At 55.4% G+C, this 19,530-nt stretch overlaps 1 protein-coding gene across 5 annotated transcripts; it reads right to left on the bottom strand.

Annotated features, from left to right (window-relative positions):
• Nucleotides 1-499: 499 nt before the first annotated feature.
• On the bottom strand, nt 500-16,301 carry ANKRD13B (ankyrin repeat domain 13B; the record flags this gene model as incomplete). 5 transcript variants are annotated; one of them, XM_082860839.1, is made up of 15 exons in its annotated part: nt 500-772; nt 1,210-1,290; nt 1,369-1,532; nt 1,650-1,802; nt 1,927-2,084; nt 2,178-2,308; nt 2,529-2,593; nt 3,320-3,401; nt 4,478-4,544; nt 4,621-4,810; nt 4,900-5,043; nt 5,636-5,681; nt 5,769-5,893; nt 6,028-6,163; nt 16,188-16,301. In XM_082860839.1, 15 exons carry the CDS (start codon nt 16,299-16,301, stop codon nt 500-502), a joined length of 1,929 nt encoding a protein of 642 aa, XP_082716965.1. The 5 variants fall into 5 exon arrangements, with proteins under 5 accessions (XP_082716965.1, XP_082716967.1, XP_082716964.1 ...); XM_082860841.1 differs by having other exon boundaries at nt 500-715; XM_082860838.1 differs by having other exon boundaries at nt 500-776; nt 1,214-1,290.
• Between the last annotated feature and the right edge of the window lie 3,229 nt (nt 16,302-19,530).

Genomic DNA, 19,530 nt, shown 5'->3' with positions numbered 1-19,530 from the left:
CTGAAATGCCGGGGTGGGGGAGGAGCTGGGCCCTTGACGTGCTGGTTTGTGTCTAGGACGAAGCAGCCACACAGCACGTGGGGAGCTCAGCTGCCCCCCAGGGGTGAAGAGCGGAGATGCAAAGGCTTCACGGGCAGTGTCCTGGAGTGGGGTCAGTGAGCAGAAAGGAGGACCGGCCAGAAGGAACAAGGGATGGAGACAGTGCTCCTCTAAGGACCGTCTCCCCCTCAAACGGCCTGGCTCCGCCCTTGGACCGGTCCGAGCCCAGGGGAGTGGGGTGGGGTCAGGATACAGCAAAGCAGGGGAGCCGTGCCAGCTGCCTCCAGGAAGGTACCCCACGGCCGGGCCGAACCCCTCCCCATCTGGTGCCGGGTGCGCCGCTACGCCCCCGAGGCGGCGGTTCGGGTCTCCGGACTCAGCTCGGCGAGCGCGCAGGAGGGGCGACTCTCGCTCCGGGGCCGGTCCCGCGGGGCGTGGCCAAGGGGCCCGGCAGTGGGCGCTACTGCTCAGTCAAAGAGAGCCGCAGGATGCGCTCCAGCTCCTCCTCCTCCTGGCGCGCGCGCCGCCGCCGCTCCTCCTGCTCCTGCGCAGACAGCTCCATGGCCAGCCGCAGCTGCTCATCGTAGCTCCGGAACACGTGGCCGCCTTGGCCTGGGCGCGGGCTCGGCCGAGGGCTGGGGACCGACGCCAGGCCCGCGGGGGTTGTGGACTGGCGCTGCGGCGTGGGCGGAGCGCTCCTGGAGGCAGGTAAGATACGTCGAGGGCTCCGGGCGCCCGTATGCGGGGCGGGAGACGGTGTGGAGGCACAGCGCAGGCCTCAACACTCTCCAGTGGAAGCGATGAGTCCCGCGTCACCTCCCTGGCTCCCTCCCACCCGGTAGGAGCTGACGCCAGCTCCTACAAAGCCCATCCTCCCAGTCTTCTGGAACCCCAGCCCCGACATTCTGTCTGGCGAGGGTCTGTGAAGGCTCTAAGGCCGCGTTTGGAGTACTGCTCACCCACCCCTGAGTCAGGAACGGGTGGTGGTGGTAGACGCCATCTTGAAACCAGTAGGGTCCCTGATGGTGGTACCACGGTTCCTCTGGGCCAAGAGGGGTGCTCATGCGGCAGTGTCCATACGCACCGTGACAGGGCCCTGGTGTTCTCTGTGCATGTGTATGGGAGGTGGGGGAATAGGCGTCTCCAAACCCTCTCCGGACGGGCGGGCACTGACCTGTCCTGTCGGCGACCCTCGTAGGACATGGGGTGAGTGCCCGGTTTGCTGTTGGTTAGCGCCTCCCAGATGGTGACCTGGGTGGAGGCGGGGGTAAGCCAGTTAGCTGTGGCGGCACCGCAGTCCGGTGGCCCCATGCGGCCGCGGGGACGCACCTGGTCATACTCACTGCCCGCCTCAAGCAGGCTCTGCTGGATGGCGAACTGCAGCAGGTCGTCATCGTCGTCGCGGGTGGCGGCCTCTCGCTGGCCGCCCAGCACACTGTAGCCGCGTGGGGCCTCGAACAACGCAGGGGAGATCTCGCAGCCGCGGCACGAGGCTGGGGGCGCCGGGCTGTGGGTCAGAGTGGACCAGACCTCCCCTCCCGGCCACTCCCGGGGAAGTGCTCGGTGGGGAGGGGAAGTGAGGGCGGGCTCAGGGCGGGACAGGGTCTCACTCGTGGAACTGGAGCTGCTGACACTGGAGGAGTCACTGCCTGGGGAAGGGGTCTCGCTGCTGGGGCTGCCTCGCACCAACGGCACCGGCTCATCGCAGCCATTGAGGTTCCCGAAGGTGATACGGGCGTTGAGGATGTGGAAAATCGGGATTTCTGAGGATGCAGAAACCATCAGGCACCACCACCCACTCCCTCACACCTTAGGTACCCACTCTTTACCTCCTCTAAGCCCCATCCTCCCAATAGCTGCTCAAGGGAAATGGGGGTGGAGCCTCACCAATCTTGACAGGGAATCCTGGAGGCAGGCGCAGGGTAATGAAATCCCGGAGCTTGGCAAAAAGTGCATTGCTGACGGCCATGAGGTCAATGATGGGGGCCACCTGCTCACACAGGGACAGGGGATGCTCCTCACACAGCCACAGCTTGGCCTTGAACCTGCACCCCAGATCCCAAGGGGTGAGGGACATTGTAGAAGCCATGGCCTCCCAGCCCTGCCCACCCTTCCCCAGCACCACCATGGGGCCTCACTTCTGTGTCTTGGTGGTCAGTTCCATGGGTCGGCCCATGTCACGGTTGCCGAGCTCAAAGTTGGGATTGAAGTACTCTTCTGCGGTGATGGCAGTGGGGTTGGCTTGGCTCAGAGTCTGAGTGATCAGGGTCTGTACCACACAGGGAGGGGCTTATGAGCCCTTCTCAGTCCCCGAGGCCAGGCCAGCCACTTGGTATTACAAGCCCCGGATCTGTCCCCCCGCCACTGTGGAGCTGACAGGGCCTTGGGCATTGTGGAAAGAAAGGAAGTCCCCACAGGGTGCCTCCCAGACTTCCTCCTGATCCCCACCCACACCCTTCCACAGAGGGGTACCCCTCGAACACACTCACCCCATTTTGGGGGCCCCCATGCTGCTCAGCAATTCCCAGGAAGGACTGCAGAGGTGTCTTACAGCCTGCAAGAAATATGGCATTTCAGAGGACACTGCAGTCCTCAGAAGTGACAGCACCCAAGACCCAGGGAGGAGGCTGGTCCCTGGGGGGAGGGAGGATTGCTCGCCCACACCACACACCCAGGCACCTTCACCTGAAGGTGATTGAGGACTCCAAGGGGCAGGGGCAGGGGCAGGACCACCATAAGCACAGCTGGAATAAAAGCAGGCCTGGGGCTCAGGAGAAGCTTCCAAAAGTATTTTGGGGTGTGCATGTGTATGTGTTTTCCTTCAGGTGCATCCACGTTAACTTCGTTTCGTTCCTTGTGAGGTGGGAATTATGTCTGTCCACTTTAGACAGACTAACTGGTGCCCAGAGAGTCAGTTGTAGTATCAGTGGGCACAGGGAATCAGTGGCAGGGCCCCTGTCCTTCTGCCTAAGGTATGTCCCACTAGACCAGAATGGCCAACAAACAGTGTACATGACATTCGCCCCTGCCCCAAATCCAATGCAGATATTAGTAATCGATTGTAGCATTCCTTCCCGTTGAGCCCAAGTGTTGCCTTAGAATCTTAACAGCACTCTAGGCAACCACTACCAATCACTAGGATTTGGCACTTGAATTGAAACCTATTTGCCTGAACAAGCTATCCTGGCTCTTGCTAGGATGTCAGAGGAAATACCGATGGAGGTGCTTGAGTGGGGCTGGTTCCTCCCCCCCACTCCCCCATCCACCTCTGCCTCATTACCTTTGACCTTGCCCTTGTGCTGTTCTGAAAGATGCTCTGTCCGTGTCCGGGTGATGAGCTCCACATTGGATGCCCCATATACCTGGGGACAGATGAGGAAAGGACTCACAGACAGCTTTGGTACCCCTACCCTGCCCCTAAGGGCGTCATGAACACTTCCTACAAAGAACGGTCAGGGGAGGGGGGTGCTGTCAGTTCCAATCTCCAGGCCTTTGGGCAAGTAATTATATGAAGTTATTCATTCAGTTCTCTTATTCATTCAACAAACATTTTGTGAGGAGCCTTTATAAGCCAGGCACTGAGGCAGCCGTCAGGGATACAGTGGTGAACAAGCATGGCCAGACATGATCCTTGCCCTCTTGAGGCTCACAATCGAGAATGGACAGTAATAACACAGTGTGACACATGCTCTAATGGGGAGAGCACAGGACTGTGGGACCAAAACCAGAGGCCACAGCCCAGCCTGTGAACCAGGGAAGGCTTCCAGGAGGAGACGACAATGACACAGAAACTTGCATTGGTTAGACCCTTCACCACACGGCCCCACATGGGTGATATGGGGGTCCCAGAGTGACTGCTGGGCGTCCCCCACAACAGTCTTCTTAGGGGTAAAGGCCTGGCTTTGGAGTCAGCCAGCTGGGTCTGAAGTTTAGCTCTGGGCAACCTTGTACTGGCCACTTAGTCACTCCAAGCCCCTTCTTCATCATAAAATGGGCCAGTACCCTACTTCATAGAGTTGTGAAGATTAAATGGGAAATGGTGGAAAGGGCTCAATAAACCTCTATAAAATGGGAATAATAATAGCATCTACCCGAAAGGGTTGTCGTGAGGATTAAATGAGTGTGTGTGTGTGTGTGTGTGTGTGAGACATACACACATATATACATAGACATGTGTGCATGTGTACATAGACACACATACATACATACAAGCACATACATTTAAAATGTCAGAACAGAGCCTTGAGCATGAACATAATATTTGGTGCTCAATAAATGCCAGCCATTCTCATCAGTTGCCTCTTAGTCTCATGACCTTGCCTCCACGCTGCATTGCCTCTGCACCTCCAAGGCCGAGAAAGCATGGTCAGGAAACCCCTGCCCTGCTCGCTATAGGCAAGAGTGTGGTGGGGCTGGCACCCGGGAGCTATGACCTCACCTTGGCTTCATACCCATTCACCATCTCGGTCTTCTCGCTGCGCCAGCCCAGGATGCCGGTCTTGTTCCTAGGGAAGCAGCGTGGTCTCGGTGAGGGGGCATCCACCGGGCTGGCTCCAGGCTTCCGAGGCCATGCCCACTCACCTCTCAAAGGAGATGTTCTTGGTGTCGAGCTGCGTGGTGACGACGGGTGCGGTGAGCCGGCTCAGCACCTGCTCCTCGGTGGGCTGGGCAGCAGCCAGCAGTAGCTCACGGTCCTGCCCAGCCAGAGCCAGGGTCTCTGTGTACACCACCCGGCGGTCGTGGTCAATCTCCATGACCACGGCGCTCGTGTCTGCCAGCCGCAGAATAGCACAGGGGGTCAGGGGTCTCAGGGGGCTGTCCCCAGCCTCCCCACCCTGCCCCATTTCCCGCCTGCCTGACCTTGGCCCCTGAAGACAAAGCTGCGGTTCCCTCGCTGCCACGTCATGTGGTCAAAGCCCAGAAGTGTGGTATCTACCCGAAGGTTCTGCCCACTCTTCCACACTTTGTAGGTGTCACTGGGGCAGATCTTGGACACCAGGGGCACTAGGTTGAAGAGAAGGTCAGAGGTGGCTTCAGTTTGTCTGGCCCACCACCCTCGGCCACCTCAGAGCATGGGGGTCAGGGTCAGGAGTGTGGCTGGAAAAGGGTAAGGGAACCGGTGGGAAAGCAGCCCCTGCCCCAGTTCCCCCCTACAAATGTAGACCACAGTCACTCGAAATGAACCACCTGAGGCTGGGGACAGGCATGACTCAGCCACCACCAAGTCCCTAGTATCCACCATGTAATTCACTCACTCAACCTTTCATCTAGTCTTCCAACAAATATTTATTAAACACCTGCTATGTGCCAGGCACTGGGGATACAACATTGAACAAGACAGGACCCCTGCCCTCTTGGAGCTCACCTTCTAGTAAGGGGTGACAGGTAACAAACAAATGAGCCAGTCATTACAAAGTGAAGGAAATAATGGAATCAATAGAGGCATTGTGGAAAGGCCTCAGGAAGAGGTAGCAATGAGCTGAGAGCTAAGAGGTGAGAAGGAGCCATGGGAGAGCGATGGGAAGAGTGCTCTAGACAGGGAAGCAGCAAGTGCAGAAGCCCTGAGGTGGGAGAGGCCCCCGTCAGCCCCTCTTACCCCAGCTAGTGAACTCCCATTTCATCTCCACGTAGAAGTCCTGGGCCTGGAGGATAAAGAGGAGAGTGGCTAAGCCTGCGGTAGAGATAGTGTTCAAAGACCGTGGTGGGGAGGCTGAGAAGCTGGACCTCACCTTGCGCAGCTTCTCCAGGAGCACAGGGATGCCTGCCAGCCGCTTCACCACCCGCTGGTAGTCCCGGTACCGCAGCACCAGCTGCACCAGCTCCAGGTCCCGGGTACTCACAGCTTCCTGAAGCACTGGGGGCGGGGTGTGGGCAAGAGGCAATGTCACAGGGCAGGACCCTGCCTTGGGCTCCCTTCAGCCAGTCAGAGGTGAGGATATGATGCCGGGAGACCCAGGCTGTGGGGTAGGGGTGAGTAGGGGTGCCCACCTGTCCAGCCGCTGCGATTCTCCCTGCCCACATCTGCGCCGTGTGCCAGGAGCACGCGGGCACACTCGAGGTGCCCCAGGGTGGTGGCCAAGTGCAGGGGAGTCCGCCCACGGGGATCCAGCTGCTCGATGTCCACCTGGAAGAGGTGAAGAGGTTGCCCTGGTCACTTCTGAGGTAGCCCATCTAAGCCTAACAGCCGCTAGGCAGGCAGCAACCACCTAGCTGTCCTGTCTTGCCCATCTCAGAAGGCAATGGAAAAAACAGACACAATGAGCTGGGGTCAGGTGAGGGGAAAGGGGCTTGCAGGAGAGGGCAGGAAGTAACTCTGAGAAAGGGAAGGACTTCCTTTCCTGTCCACCTAGGTGCCCTGACTGGGTTCACTCTTCCAAGGCCCAGCGGGCTGCCTGTGAAGAGTAAGCCTGGGGCCAAAGTGTGGTCTAGAAAGACCCTTGGCCAGGGAGGGCACCTGAGACAGGACCTATCCTAGGGGTCCAAGACCACACCTTCAGGAAGGGCCACCAATTTAGATCATTGACATTATCCCTGAGAGGTTTAGCAAACAGTTGCAGTAATACATTGATAAGAATGAAAGAATATGTTCATGGTACAACTTCAAACCCATGTCCTATGCCTATGGGACACTATGTATTAACATTTTTTATAAATACTATTATTGTTTTGTGAATAACACGATTATATTACATGAGATTTTTGTTGCATGATAAAAGCATATGTTTGTTAAATATTTAGATATATTTCAGGAAACTAGGACTTCTGCTTAAATACGTGAACTGACTACATGTATGTAACTCCTTTTCTCCTCCCCAAAACTTGATTAAAATGCCAGGAAAAGGCTTCTACTCCAATATGGTGAGATAACTGAAATTACCCTCCCACCAAACAGAGAAAACTATTGCTTCAAAATATATGAAATAATTGTTTTCAGACATTAGGCAACAATTAGTCCAGGACTGTAATCCCTGAAGTAAGAGAAGCAAACAAGGTGGGCTCTATAATTGCCTAAGTTTCTACTTGGAGGAATATTCCAGACAGCAGTTCAGGTAGGGGAATCCCCAGCAGAGCATGGTAGTCTTGCTGAGGAGTTAAGGAGAGAGAGAGGAGTTCAGGGAGGCTGAGGTAGCTAGAAGTTGCAGGGCAGAGTTCCAGGAAGAAGTGAGCTATGTAAAAAAAAAAAAAAAAAAAAAAAAGCTCCAGAAATCTGCATATGGTCCCTTTGAGTCTTTGCTGAATACTAAACTTCACATATGTCGAGTGAAACTCAACAAAACCAGGCAGAAAAGGAACAACAGGCTGATAAATTCTCAGAGCTCACCCATGGTAGGGAGACATTCAAGCTCCAACCTGCTAGAGTAGAGAGTCCTTGTTGATTACCCAGGGTATTCAAGAGACCCAAGAAGGGTTATACCTTAGGAGCAGGAATCCTATCCCAAGAGAAAAGGCTCACCCAGACCTAATCTAGTAAAGATTAAAAATAAGCTCCAAAGGATCAAACTGATTTGAAAGTAAGTTAGGCTGCCAGAACAAAGTCTAACACACTCTAAAGGAAGACAACAGTATCCCGATGCTTAACATCACAGCATTTACAATGTCCAACATCCAGTTAAAAATGACTAGACAAGCATAGAAGTAGGAAAATATAAAACCCATAATCAGGAGAAAAATCATTTAATAGAAACAAAGATGAATGGCTCAATATGCTCAAAAGTTTAAAGAAAAACACAACATTCACAGGGAAAGAAATGGGAGATAAAAAGTACAATATCTGAAATGAAATTTTCACTGGATAGAATTAACAGTAGACTAGACACTACAGAATAAAAAGAAAATCAGTGAATTTAAAGATACAGCAACAGAACTGTACAAACTGAAGAACAGAGGAGAAACAAAGTATCGAAAAACATTCAAACAGCCTCAGCAATCTGTGAGACACTATAAGGCATTCTAACATATGTATAATTGGAGTCCACAGGATAGGATAAGGAAGTGGAGGAATAAGACAAATTTAAAGAAATAGCCAAAAAATTTCCAAATTTGATTTTAAAAAAACTACTGTAGTAAGTTGAATGGTGGTGCTCCCACAAAATATATGTCTGCATCCTAACTGCTAGAACCTGTGAATGTGGCCTTAATTGGAAAAAGGGTCTTTGCAGATATAATTAAGTTAAGGATCTTAAAATGAGATCAGCCTGAATTATCCCGGTAGGCCCTAAATCCAGTTTATAAAACACACACACACAGAAGTTCCATGTGAAGATGCAGGCAGAGACTGAAGTTACGCAACCACAAGCCAAGGAATGCTTGGAGCCGCCAGAAGCTTGAAGAGACAAGGAAGGATTCTCCCCTAGAGACTTTGGAAGGAGTGGAGCTGATACCTTGAACCTGGGCTTCTAAAATGATGAGAGAATACATTTTTGTTGTTTTAACCCACCCAGTCTGTGGTAATTTGTTGCGGAAACTAATACAATGATAAATCCACAGAACCAAGGAACTCGAATCCCAAGGAAGAAAAACACCAAAAAACCTACGCCAAGGCCCATCATAATCAAATGCTGAAAACTAATGATAAAAAGAAAATCTTAAAAGTATTTAAAAATTTTTTTTATTGGAGTATAGTTGATTTACAATGTTGTGGAAAGCATTTTGAGAATTGAGACACGCTATGTATATAAGGACAAATATAGGAAATACTACATACTTTTCACCAGTAACCATGCAAGCTAGAAGACAACAGAATGAAATCTTTGAAGTGCTGGGGAAAAAATTGTCAACCTAGAATTCTATATCCTGTGAAAAATATACTTCAAAAATGAAATGGGGGAATAAAGACTTTTATGGACAAACAAGAGCTAAGAGAATTTATCACCAGAAGACATGAAAGAAATGTTAAATGAAGTTATTCAAGTGGAAGGAAAATGATACCAGATGGAAACTTAGATCTATACAAAGTAATGAAGATTGCCTCAAAAGGTAAATGTGTGATGGACTTCCCTCGTGGTGCAGTGGTTAAGACTCTGCACTCCCAATGCGGGGGGCCCAGCTTCGATCCCTGGTCAGGGAGCTAGATCCCACATGCATGCTGCAACTAAGAGTTCGTATGCTGCAACTAAGGAGCCTGCCTGCTGCAACTAAGACCCGGCACAACCACATTAAAAAAATAAAAGTAAATGTGTGAGTAAGTATAAGAATGCCAATAAAATATTTAAAACCCACAAGAAAGTGGCTGGGGCATCACAGTTGACTTAAGGGAACAGAAGGTACTAGAACCCAAGCATTCACAGAGGGAAACCCCAGTGATTAGCAAGCTAGATTCCCCCCTTACCACCCTTGACAGGTGCAGAACATGCAGGCAGTGGGAACAGCAGGGGTAGGAGAAAGGCTCAGGACTGAATACAGGGGGGTCTGGTTAAAATTCAGAACCCCCTCCCCAATCTTGTAAAGCTGGGAGATGTCCCCCCTTCCTCTCCACAGGATGCCAGGGGTGTATTCTTTATAGAAATTGAGCTTCAGATGTACTGAACTCGGACATTGGTCTGAGGATGAGGTCACAGGACTGAAAACCGGTGAACAGTGAAAGCCCAGTCCCTTCCCTGCCTCAAGTCCTGAACCACGGGCAGCCAGACTGCACATAACACTGCCCCTATCCTACCCCTAGCAGGAGACTGGAGAATTCTTTCTTGCAGGAACCAGAGGCACCACAGACCTCTGGGTACAGAAATTTGGGGATCCTAACAATAAGCAGGCCAGTCATCTTAGAGCAGCACCCATCCGTTAATAAGCTCCACACCCCCCATCCTTAAATATGCCCCAAGAGCCGAGGGTGACTGGACACTTGAGGAAAGCTGCCAACCTGAAAGATACCAAAACATGCAAATAGATGCTAAAAACGCAGAGGAAACAACTGTCAATGCAGGAAACAGAAGAAAAAAAAATGGGGGGGGACAGTAAGTTACACCCTGAGAAAAATATGGAAAGGAAATTGAATTCATGAAACAAAATGGGACGTTCTGACCTGTGACTTCTTTCCCTTACTTTTTTCTTTTAAATTAAGGGTACTTGAATTTATTTATTTATTTTTGGCTGTGTTGGGTCTTCGTTTCTGTGCGAGGGCTTTCTCTAGTTGTGGCAAATGGGGGCCACTCTTCATCGCGGTGCGCGGGCCTCTCACTGTCGCGGCCTCTCTTGTTGCGGAGCACAGGCTCCAGACGCGCAGGCTCAGTAGTTGTGGCTCACGGACCCAGCCGCTCCGCGGCATGTGGGATCTTCCCATACCAGGGCTCGAACCCGTGTCCCCTGAATTAGCAGGCAGATTCTCAACCACTGCGCCACCAGGGAAGCCCTCCCTTGCTTTCTTTATGCTAGCCATACCTGGACAGCTTTACCTGCCCCAGTTCTCCCATCACAGTAAACGGCACCTCAGTTCACTCCCTTTCCAGGTAAGAAACATTAGGACTGTTTTTATCTCTTCTTTTTCTCTCACCTTCTATATCTAACCCATCAGTAAAATTTGACCTTACAGGCTCTACCTTCAAAATAGATCCAAAGTCATCTTAGTTTTCACCACCTTCAGGCTACCCTCCTGGTCGTGGCCACCCCATCTGTCACCTCATTCCGCCCACTCTTCTCTTGGTTCCTGAGGTCTGTTCTTCACAGGGCCCATCATAGGTGCTGTCATTCTGTGAAATATTCCTCAGGTCCTGACGCCCCTTAGCTCAAAATCTCTCCACGGCTTCCCATCCAGTTGAGAAAAGAATCCTGGACATCTCTTTGAAGTCACATGCTCTCCCATCTCTCCAAGCTCCACTCCTGCATATCAGCCTTCTCCGGAACCATCTTCTCCTGGGTACTAGCAGCCACAAAGCTGCTTCTCTCACTTCCTTCAGGCCACCGCTCACATGTCACCTCCTTAGAAAGGCTGGTCCTGACAACCCATCTCAAATATCAGTTGCTATCTATCTATCTATTGTCCCTTATCCTGCTCTGCTTCTCTCCCAACATTGAAGTGCTTATTTATTTTTTCATTGTCTCCCTCTCCTAGACTGTGAGCCCCACAGAGGGACGGTCTGTCTTGTTCAGGGCTACATCCCCAGTCTCTGGACAGCATCTGGCACATAACCGGTGCTTAATAAATGCTTATTAAACAAATGCATAGATGACTTTTTAAGTGACATGGGGAAGGAAGGCAAGGCAGTAAAGTGTAAAATTGATTCACCGGTAAATACTTGTAGAGGTATATTGCTTATAATTATGGAGGCAAATACCAGAACAGCCTAGAGAGTTCAAAGTGGTTGCCTCTGGGAGGAGTGGGAAAGTAGTGAGGACTGCTACCTTCTAGCAACAGTTACATATTTTAAACATGAGTGGGAACTCCTTCGTCAAAAATAAAACATTTAAAATAATTCAGGTTTATATAATTTTTATAACCCTGTGTTGGCATTTCTTCATTTCTAAATATACTGGGAGCCTCAAAAAAACCCCAAAACTGTGCGTGGCCCCTGTGAGCGGCCCCCCTGCTGCTGCTCTACATGAGCTCCCCAGAGGGGAGGAGAGCCTCTTACTGGTTGAGCTGGGCCCCTCAGGGTCCGACCTGGGTGGGGTCCTGAGTCCTGGGGTGGGAGTCATGCAGGATCCATAGACCCTGAGCTGGCTGGGTCATGGGGGGTGTCAGGAAGAGGCCTTCCCATGGGGCCGCAGCCCAGCCACCCATGCCTCCCACCGGCCCCGCCCCAGATGCTGCTGCCGCTAACAAGGCCCCAGGGAGCCAGCAGGGCCCAGTCCCAGGGCTCCAGATGCCGCCTGCCTCCTTCCCCCTCAGGTGCCCCAGCTCCAGGCTCCACAGAGAGGCTGGCACTGCCTGCCAGGCAGGGGTGCCCTCCCTACCCCCACTCCACAGGAGCTCTCCCGACTCCCCAGGGTCCCCAAGACACCGCTGTCTTCCAGGGCCAACATCAGCCCTGCGTACTGTCAGCCGAGCCCCAGAGGAGTTCCCCCTCCCGTCCAAAGCCAGGCCTGCAGTGGCAGAAGCACCTTGCTGGGGGCCCAGGCGGGAGAATTCATTAACTTCCTCGGCAGAGGCCTGCTATTTAATTGCTGGAATGAAAAGGTTTCCCAGGAAACCCAATAGCCAGCCCTCCCCACCAAGAGAGCGGAAACTCTGCACCCCAGCTGGCCTCAGCTGGAGCCCAAAGCAGGGGTCTTTCGAGCTTAGGAGCTCGGGCTCCCTGAGCAGAGTCTCCCTGCTTCCACTCAGGCACCTGCCTGCACACACACACGCACACTCGTACAGGTACCATAAGGACACACACTCTTACTCCTGCCTCCACACTCACTGTACATGTGCACCCCTAAGTGTACAAGCATGTGTGTGCCCAGCTGGCCTCTACTCATGTAACACACGTATTTGCCAGCACATTTGCACATGCACACTCCTTGAACCCACATGGGCTAGCAGGGTATTTTTCAAAGTTGTTTAGCATTAGCAGAGTCCTTTTGGTAGGTGAAATCTTATAAGAACATTCCAAATGTACAGACTAAACACAGGTGGTGGAGAAGTAAGGTGAGGGGCCCAGAGCCTGGGGCCCCTTGCCTGCTCAGCCTGCATCTCCCTTCCTTGCCCCGCTCCATCCCCCAGCCCCAGGGAAGACAGCCAGAGTCTGGTATGGCCAGTGCTCCTCTGCTCTCCCACCAGGCAGGCCTGAGCTCACTCAACGGGGGTAGGGAGGCAAGATGCTTCCCCAAGTAGAGTCGGGCCAGTGGGGGTGGCACCTGCTGACTCCCCCTCCGCCCATGCCCTCCACCCGCCCCTCCGCCCTGCCCCCTCCACCCACCCCTCTGCTCACCCCCTCCACCTGCCCCTCCGCCCACGCCCTCCATCCTGCCCCACACAGCCCCTCCCCCTCATCCCAGACACATTGATATTTGGTTTCTAGGGTTTGTGGCTCCCTCTCCTGAGCTTCCCAACTCATCAGCTGTGGTGACAGCCCATACCCAGGACTGCCTACTTTGCGAGGAGAAGGGATCACAGGCGCTCCTGGCACAACAGGTACTTAGGGTGAGGCAGCCTCTGTCTGAGTATCCGGGGGCCCCACGATCCCATCTCACCTGCCTCTAGGTCAGAAGGATGAACCAGGGAAAGCAGGAAGGAGGACCATGGTGGAGGCAGCCGCCAGAAGAAAGAAAATGTTTCTCTAGGACCACAGTCCAGCCCCCTCCAGAGTGCCTGTTGCCCGGGAAGAATCCTGCTCTCCTTGGCCCTCCCACAGGGAGCTATTCAGTCTAACCTCCACCTCCCACCCCCAGGGAACACCAGGGACGCGTGACTCCAAAACCAAGGCCATGCCCAGCTGTCTGGACCTCAGGCCTCGTGCCAGCCAAGGGGGAACTGGCACATCCACTACCCTACAACCCCCTGCCCCCTCCCAACCTGGCAGAGCAGGTGTGTGGCAGGAAGCAGGGCACCCAGCAACCATTGTATTGCTGGGCATTGGCTAGGGGTGATCATGGACTCTTCCCTTCACCAAAAAACACCCGCTGAGCACCTCCCATCTCCCCGCCACTCCCTGCTTCCAGGCCCCATGAACCTGCTCAGAAGCCTGCTGTGCCATCCCCCTCCTCCTTGGCCAGCATTGCCAAGCCTGCCCACGGGAGGGCTTCTGCAGGGCTTTCTTGGAGTGAAGAAGAGGCAGCTATGACAAGTGAAGACCAGGGAAACCCAGCTGCTGTGTGTTTGAGGAAAACCCAGCTGTTTTCTGTGACAGTGGGTGCCAGAAGGACCAGAGATCAGGGACCCCCAGATGAGATGCCTGGGGTCTACCGGGTTTCATTATGATGTTAAGTGGCTGCCCCCAGACCCATCACTGCAGGAAATGGCTGGGGTGGGCATCCTCAGTTCTCCCTGGGAGTCTGAGGCCCTGGGGACTGAGCAGTGCACATCTGGATGCAAGCATCACTCTGGGTCAGTCCTGGAGTCGAAATACAGCCAGGGGGCTCTCCCACCCAGACTGACTGGCATTCCCCTTCTTGGCACCCCTGACTCCTTTATGGTTGAAGAAGGGTTTAATCTCAACCAATGCCCTATATTCCCCCTGGCCTGGATCAGGGCAGGCAGTATCCATTTCAGGAAGACAAAAACTCACCAGGGTGAGGGGATGAGTGGGTGGGGATGGGGTGAACCTGGTCCCTGGTTTCTGTGGCAGCCTGAGGGGAGCAAAGAGGAACACACTCAGTGGTCCAGACCACCCCTACCTGCAGCGGGTTCCAGTGCTCCCCATGCAGCCTCACCCCAGGAAGATGACTGCTGACCTGAGGACTGTCAATCAGAGAGGCCTGGGTGAAAAAGCCTTTTCTTCTAAGGCATTCTGCCTCTCTCCAATCTCTGCAAAAAAAGGACCACCCACCCCTTGGGCAAGGGAGTGTGACTGAGGTGATCCGGACATTCAGCCACTAGCCTTCTTCCTAACAATTCTTCGACCAACCATCAACCATCCCATTGGGAAGTTCCTCTCAGATCATACTTAAATCCCTCCAGCTGTAACCTCTATCAGAGGCTTGTCTTCTCTTGCCCTCAAGGGGAGGAAAGCAGAGAATGAGCCAGAAGAGGCTGGACTGTTTTAGCACCCTGCACATCACACTGTACTTCCCTGTTCACACTTGCTTCACCAGAACGGGGTTTCCTGGAGGGCATGGGCTGTGCCTGGTTTGTTCATCTCTGTCCCGCAGGATCCACCACTCTGACCTCGCTTCCGTTACCAGTGGCTGCAAACCACTTCCTTTATGATGGATAAACAGAGATGTGGTCTGAGGAGCAACCTGGAGCATCCTTGTGAAAGCAGAGGTAGAATGGAAGTGGACACCCCGACCAGAGATGGAGGCTCAGGTCACCCCAACACTTCCTGGGACTGCTCTGCAGAGCTGGGTGCTGCACTAGTCTGAGGGCTCAGTGGTGGAATTCAGAGACACACTCTGACCCTCACTTTGCTCACCATCCGGGGATGTCCTGCTCTCCACCTCACTCTTCCCTTGGGAAGCAGACAGCTCCTCAAACTGAACTTCCTGTGACTCAGGAAGTGGCCCTCAAAAGGCATATTCCCAAAGGGACAACGCCTTAGCAAACCACTCCCAGCCCAGGGCCCCAGGATCTCAGATCTAGGCCAAGTCTGCAGGCCTCAACTGGAGACAAACCAGGGCAGGCTGGGCCCAGCTCTCGCTCCTGCCTCCCCACCCTGGAGGGTTAGTCGTCCATGCCACGAGTGCCTACCTGTGCCTGAAGGCCAACGGCGGAGTTGGGAACTACTTGTGACCTGTGCCTGCCTGCCTGCCTGCCCTGGTCCTAAAGAACGGCCAGGAGACCCCATCCCTTACCTTATCTTCTTGGAGGCCACCGCCCAGCCAAAGCTGGCTGACCCACCCATTCTCACTGACTAGAGGAACCTGGCAGCCTGCTCTGTGTGCAAACCCTCGAATCCTGCCAGAGTCCAAAGGGCCCCTCGCTTCCTCAGCGCCTAGAAGCCAGGCCCCAGCACCAGAGGGCAGGAGAGCGCCTTTCAGCACCTGGACAAGGCCCTACAGGGCTAAAGCCAAGAGGGTCTCTCTCTTTACTCCCCATTCCTGAGCCGGGTCTGAGGGATCCAGGGGCTCTGCCCAGTCTGAGCAAACAGATAAGCGCTCATCGTGAGGGTAGAGGGCACTGGGTGGGGCTGGAATGTCTGGGAGTGTCACAGCCTCTTTGATCCTTGACCCGTGACCCCCTCCCTACGCAGGCCTTGCCCACCTCCGCACACTCACGCGGGAGGTGTTGCTGCCGAGCTGAGTGGGGCGGACTCTCCTACCGCGTGGAACACAGATGGAGCCGACAGCCCCTCCCCGCAGCCCTCACTGCCCCCGCGGAGGAGGGGCACGGCGTCCCCTACCCCAATCTGGGAGGGTCCGGAGCACGTGTGGGCCGCCAGTCCGGGCCGGAGGGAAGCGGGCGGGGGCCGCTCCCATCACCCTCTCCGGGTCAACAGCACAAAAGCGGCGGCTGCGAACAAAGAAGCGCTGCAAACTCGCCAGGGGGGCGGGACAGCCCGCGCCGCGCCCCCTCCCCAAGCCGGGCGGGCGTGCCCGGCCATGGGGTCCTCGCGGCGCCCCGACGGCGCTCTTACCTGGCCGGCGCGGACCTCTTTCTCCAGCTCGCGGTGGCGGTTGTGCCACACGAGGTAGTGCAGCGGGTACTTGCCCTCGGGCCCCTTCCTGGCGGAGGCGTTGGCGGGGATCATCGCCCGCTCCTCATGCCGGGGCCGCGGCGCCCGGCCCGGGAGGAGGGACCGCGCCAGAGCCAGGGCCCGGAGCCGCGGGGCGGGGGGCCAGCGCTGCTTGCTCGCAGGGCTGCGGCTCGGGCATGTGCTAGCGGCGCCGGCGGGCGGGGGTGGCGCGCCCGGAACGGTGCGGGCGGCGCGGGCCGCGGGCGTCCTCGCGAGGCGGCGGGCTGCGCGGAGAGGCCCCCACCCGCCCGGAGAGGGCGCGGGCACTCGGCGGCGCGGCGCGGACTCGCGCCTCGCCTCCCACACCCCCGCGTACAAAGACGCTGCTCGGCCGAGGGAGCAGGCGCCCGCAGCGGGCGCGGGGGCGCACGGGGCGAGGGCCCCAGGGACGCCGCCACCGCCGCCGCAGGGACGCGCGCCCGCAGCTGCATAGCCCGGCCCTCAGCCCGAGCGGTCGGCTAGGGATGCGGGGATGCGGGGGAGAGAGGAGGGGGACGTGGGTGCCCTGGGCAGTGCTTGTTATAACTCGGCCCCGCGGCATCATGGGGCTTGTAGTCCGCCTCGTGGAAGTGGGGGTGGCGAGTGACCGGAGAAGGTCCCGCAGTGGCCCCCTGATTCACTGAGAGAGTGGGGAGGGAGTCAGGCCTGGCCGGAACGGAGGCAGCGTCCTGACGCCAGTTGGACTGGGGCGCACCGCCACCCGCTGGCATCTTGCCTTTTGCTGGGGAAGGAGGGGGTTACAAGGCCTTGCTCAAGCCTTAGGGGTCGCGGGAAGGTGTGGCCTTCAGGATTGAGTTTGGGTCCTAGTGGAACGTGAGCAGGATCCAGATTCCAAGAAAAGAGTGACTGATGGAAGGAATCCTGAGAAAGGTGCGGGGCGTTAGTAAGGGTCACTGGAGCAACCAGGAATCTGGCACCTGAAATATTGCGTAGGAGTCTTCCCTGCCTTCTTTCAAAATTCAACTCCATCTTCCACATTTGACGTTAGAAAGAGAATGTCTATTAAGGCTGGGAGAACAGACCCCTCCCCCCATACTCTGTCCTCTGCAAGGACCAGAGTGGGGCTGGGCAGAGACAGCAGCAGGTGGCAGCTCCCCACCTCCACCCCATGTGGTCCCCTCTGGAGAGGAAGTGACTGATTCCAGAGACTAACTCCTTCCTGAATAACCCCAGGGCAGAGAAGTCTTTCCAGAAGGGTGCCTGCAGATGCCGTGATAAAAATGGAATTGCCCTCTGGGACAGCCTATTGCAAGGGCTGGTAGGACCTGGAGTGGATAGGGATTGGGGTGTCTGAGAGAACCTGAGTTTGAATTCCTCCTTACTATCTGCCTGACCTTAAGCAGATTGCTTAAATTTCCTGGTTTCTCGGACCACTCACCTCTAAAATGTGACACTAAATACTACCTCCTCGGGTGAGCTAAGGATAGTGACTGCCCTGGAAATGGCGCATCCCTCCCCCAACCAGGCGGACTGGGACAGGTGGCGGGACCAGGCACAGAGCCTTCTTGAGCCCACCTTATAACAAGACAGGAATAAGGGATTCCATACCAGCCCTACTTAGAACAATCCAGGAAGCATTTTTGTGAGAGGTGCTAGCAAAAGTTTGCAAACTCTCCGAGCCTCTCTCAGGTTTCTTTGTGTGGTCTTCGGTCCTTCTTCCTCCACACCCTGCAGTGCCAGGCCCCGGCGGGAAAGGATGAGGGAGGAGTGGACAGCCTCGCCCCTTTCTCCAGGCTGGGAGGAGCCAGCTGGCGTCTCCCGCAGCCGGAGACCGCTGCCCACCTCCACCACGAGGGGTCAGCAGAGTGTCGTGGCTGCTGCCAGAGTTGGGGAGGAGGCTGGAGCGGAGAAGGGACGGCTAGGAGTGGCCGGGAGAATGCCTGTACATTTCCTCATTAAATTGTTTTTAGAGTCTTTTTGTGATCTCTCTTTAACTGTCCTGCTTCCTGAGGTGGCAAAGTCTCCAAAGGGAAATTCTGAAACCCTTTTATCCCTAGCCCCAGACCCAGAAGCTCGTCTGTGGCGGGGCTGGGGGCTTCGGGAACAAAGTTTGGAGAGTGGAGCCCTGCTTCGGCCACTCCCAGGTAGTCCCAGGGCCAACCAGGAGATGGGGCTAGCGGGGTGGGGGGAACGGGGTGACTTATCCTTCCTCCCCTGAAAAGGCTTGGGGCTTAAGGAGGCGGGGAGCTCAGCCTGGATTGGGCAGGCGCGGGGGGTGGGGGTGCTATCCTCTGGGCAGCCGGAGTTTCTCTTTTTGCCAAGCGGCCCTGGACTCTAAACTCAGGTCGCTTTTCCTCCGGCCTGCGCGCTCCAGCTGCCACGTGCTCGAGACGCGCCCACACAGCAGAGAAACAAAGACAGCCAAGCAATGGGGTTGCCAGCAGCCGCCTCGACTTCTAATAAATGAAATTCCATAGCTGGGGGTCGATCGGGGGTGAACGGGCGGCCACAGCTCGTGGGCTGTGCGCCCAGGAAGAGCGGACAGGCCGCTCCTCCCATCGCCACGGATGGGGCCACCAAGCCCATGGACAGACTCCTCGGTGGAGTGCAGCACAGGGCGGCAGGTGGTGTTCTCCCTCCCCCGCCCCCCCCCCCCCCCCGCGAGGTATCTTAGCTCGCAGAAACCCTGCCAGAGGAGCTGCTGGCTATGGGGGGAGGGGGTGCCTGCAAGAAGATTTTTTTCTAAGGTGCGATTATAAATATACCTCGTGGATCGCAATCTCAAACAAACTTGTCAATCTGGGCTGCAGCGAAAGGCGATGGAGGCAGCTTTGCATATATTTCGGGTGGTGTGACTCATGAACATTACTTGTCTCCCCCAGGGAAGCAGCCTGCCACCCACAAGTCACTGCTGCTCTGGCACCGCTGGGATAAAATCAACCAACTCCTGCACCCCTGCCCAAGGACTCCCCTCCTGCTCCCTTGTTACACAGCAGGACTACATGCCGATGGGGAGCCCTCCCCTAATCTGGGGAACCGTCCCTTAATCGTGTCACCACTGACCTGGCCCTTGGGCCTGGGCCTGGGCACCCCTGCCCTCTCCTCACAGAGCTCTGGCCTTTTGCTGCTGCAGGGATGGGGGTTGGGTGCACGTGGGGCACACGTGTATGGGGGAGCATGCTCAGTCCAGGGGTGCACCCACGTGCGGCCTGCGCCTTCTCTCCCTGTCCACTCCCGCCCACCTCCAATGAGTCTCAGTGTGAAGTCCAGGAAGAAAGGCCACCACAAAAAAGGTCCCTGTATG

Source organism: Leucopleurus acutus (genome assembly GCF_964270905.1).
Source record: "Leucopleurus acutus genome assembly, chromosome: 19".
Classification (NCBI taxonomy): domain Eukaryota; kingdom Metazoa; phylum Chordata; class Mammalia; order Artiodactyla; family Delphinidae; genus Leucopleurus; species Leucopleurus acutus.
This window is presented reverse-complemented; position numbering and strand designations above follow the sequence as displayed.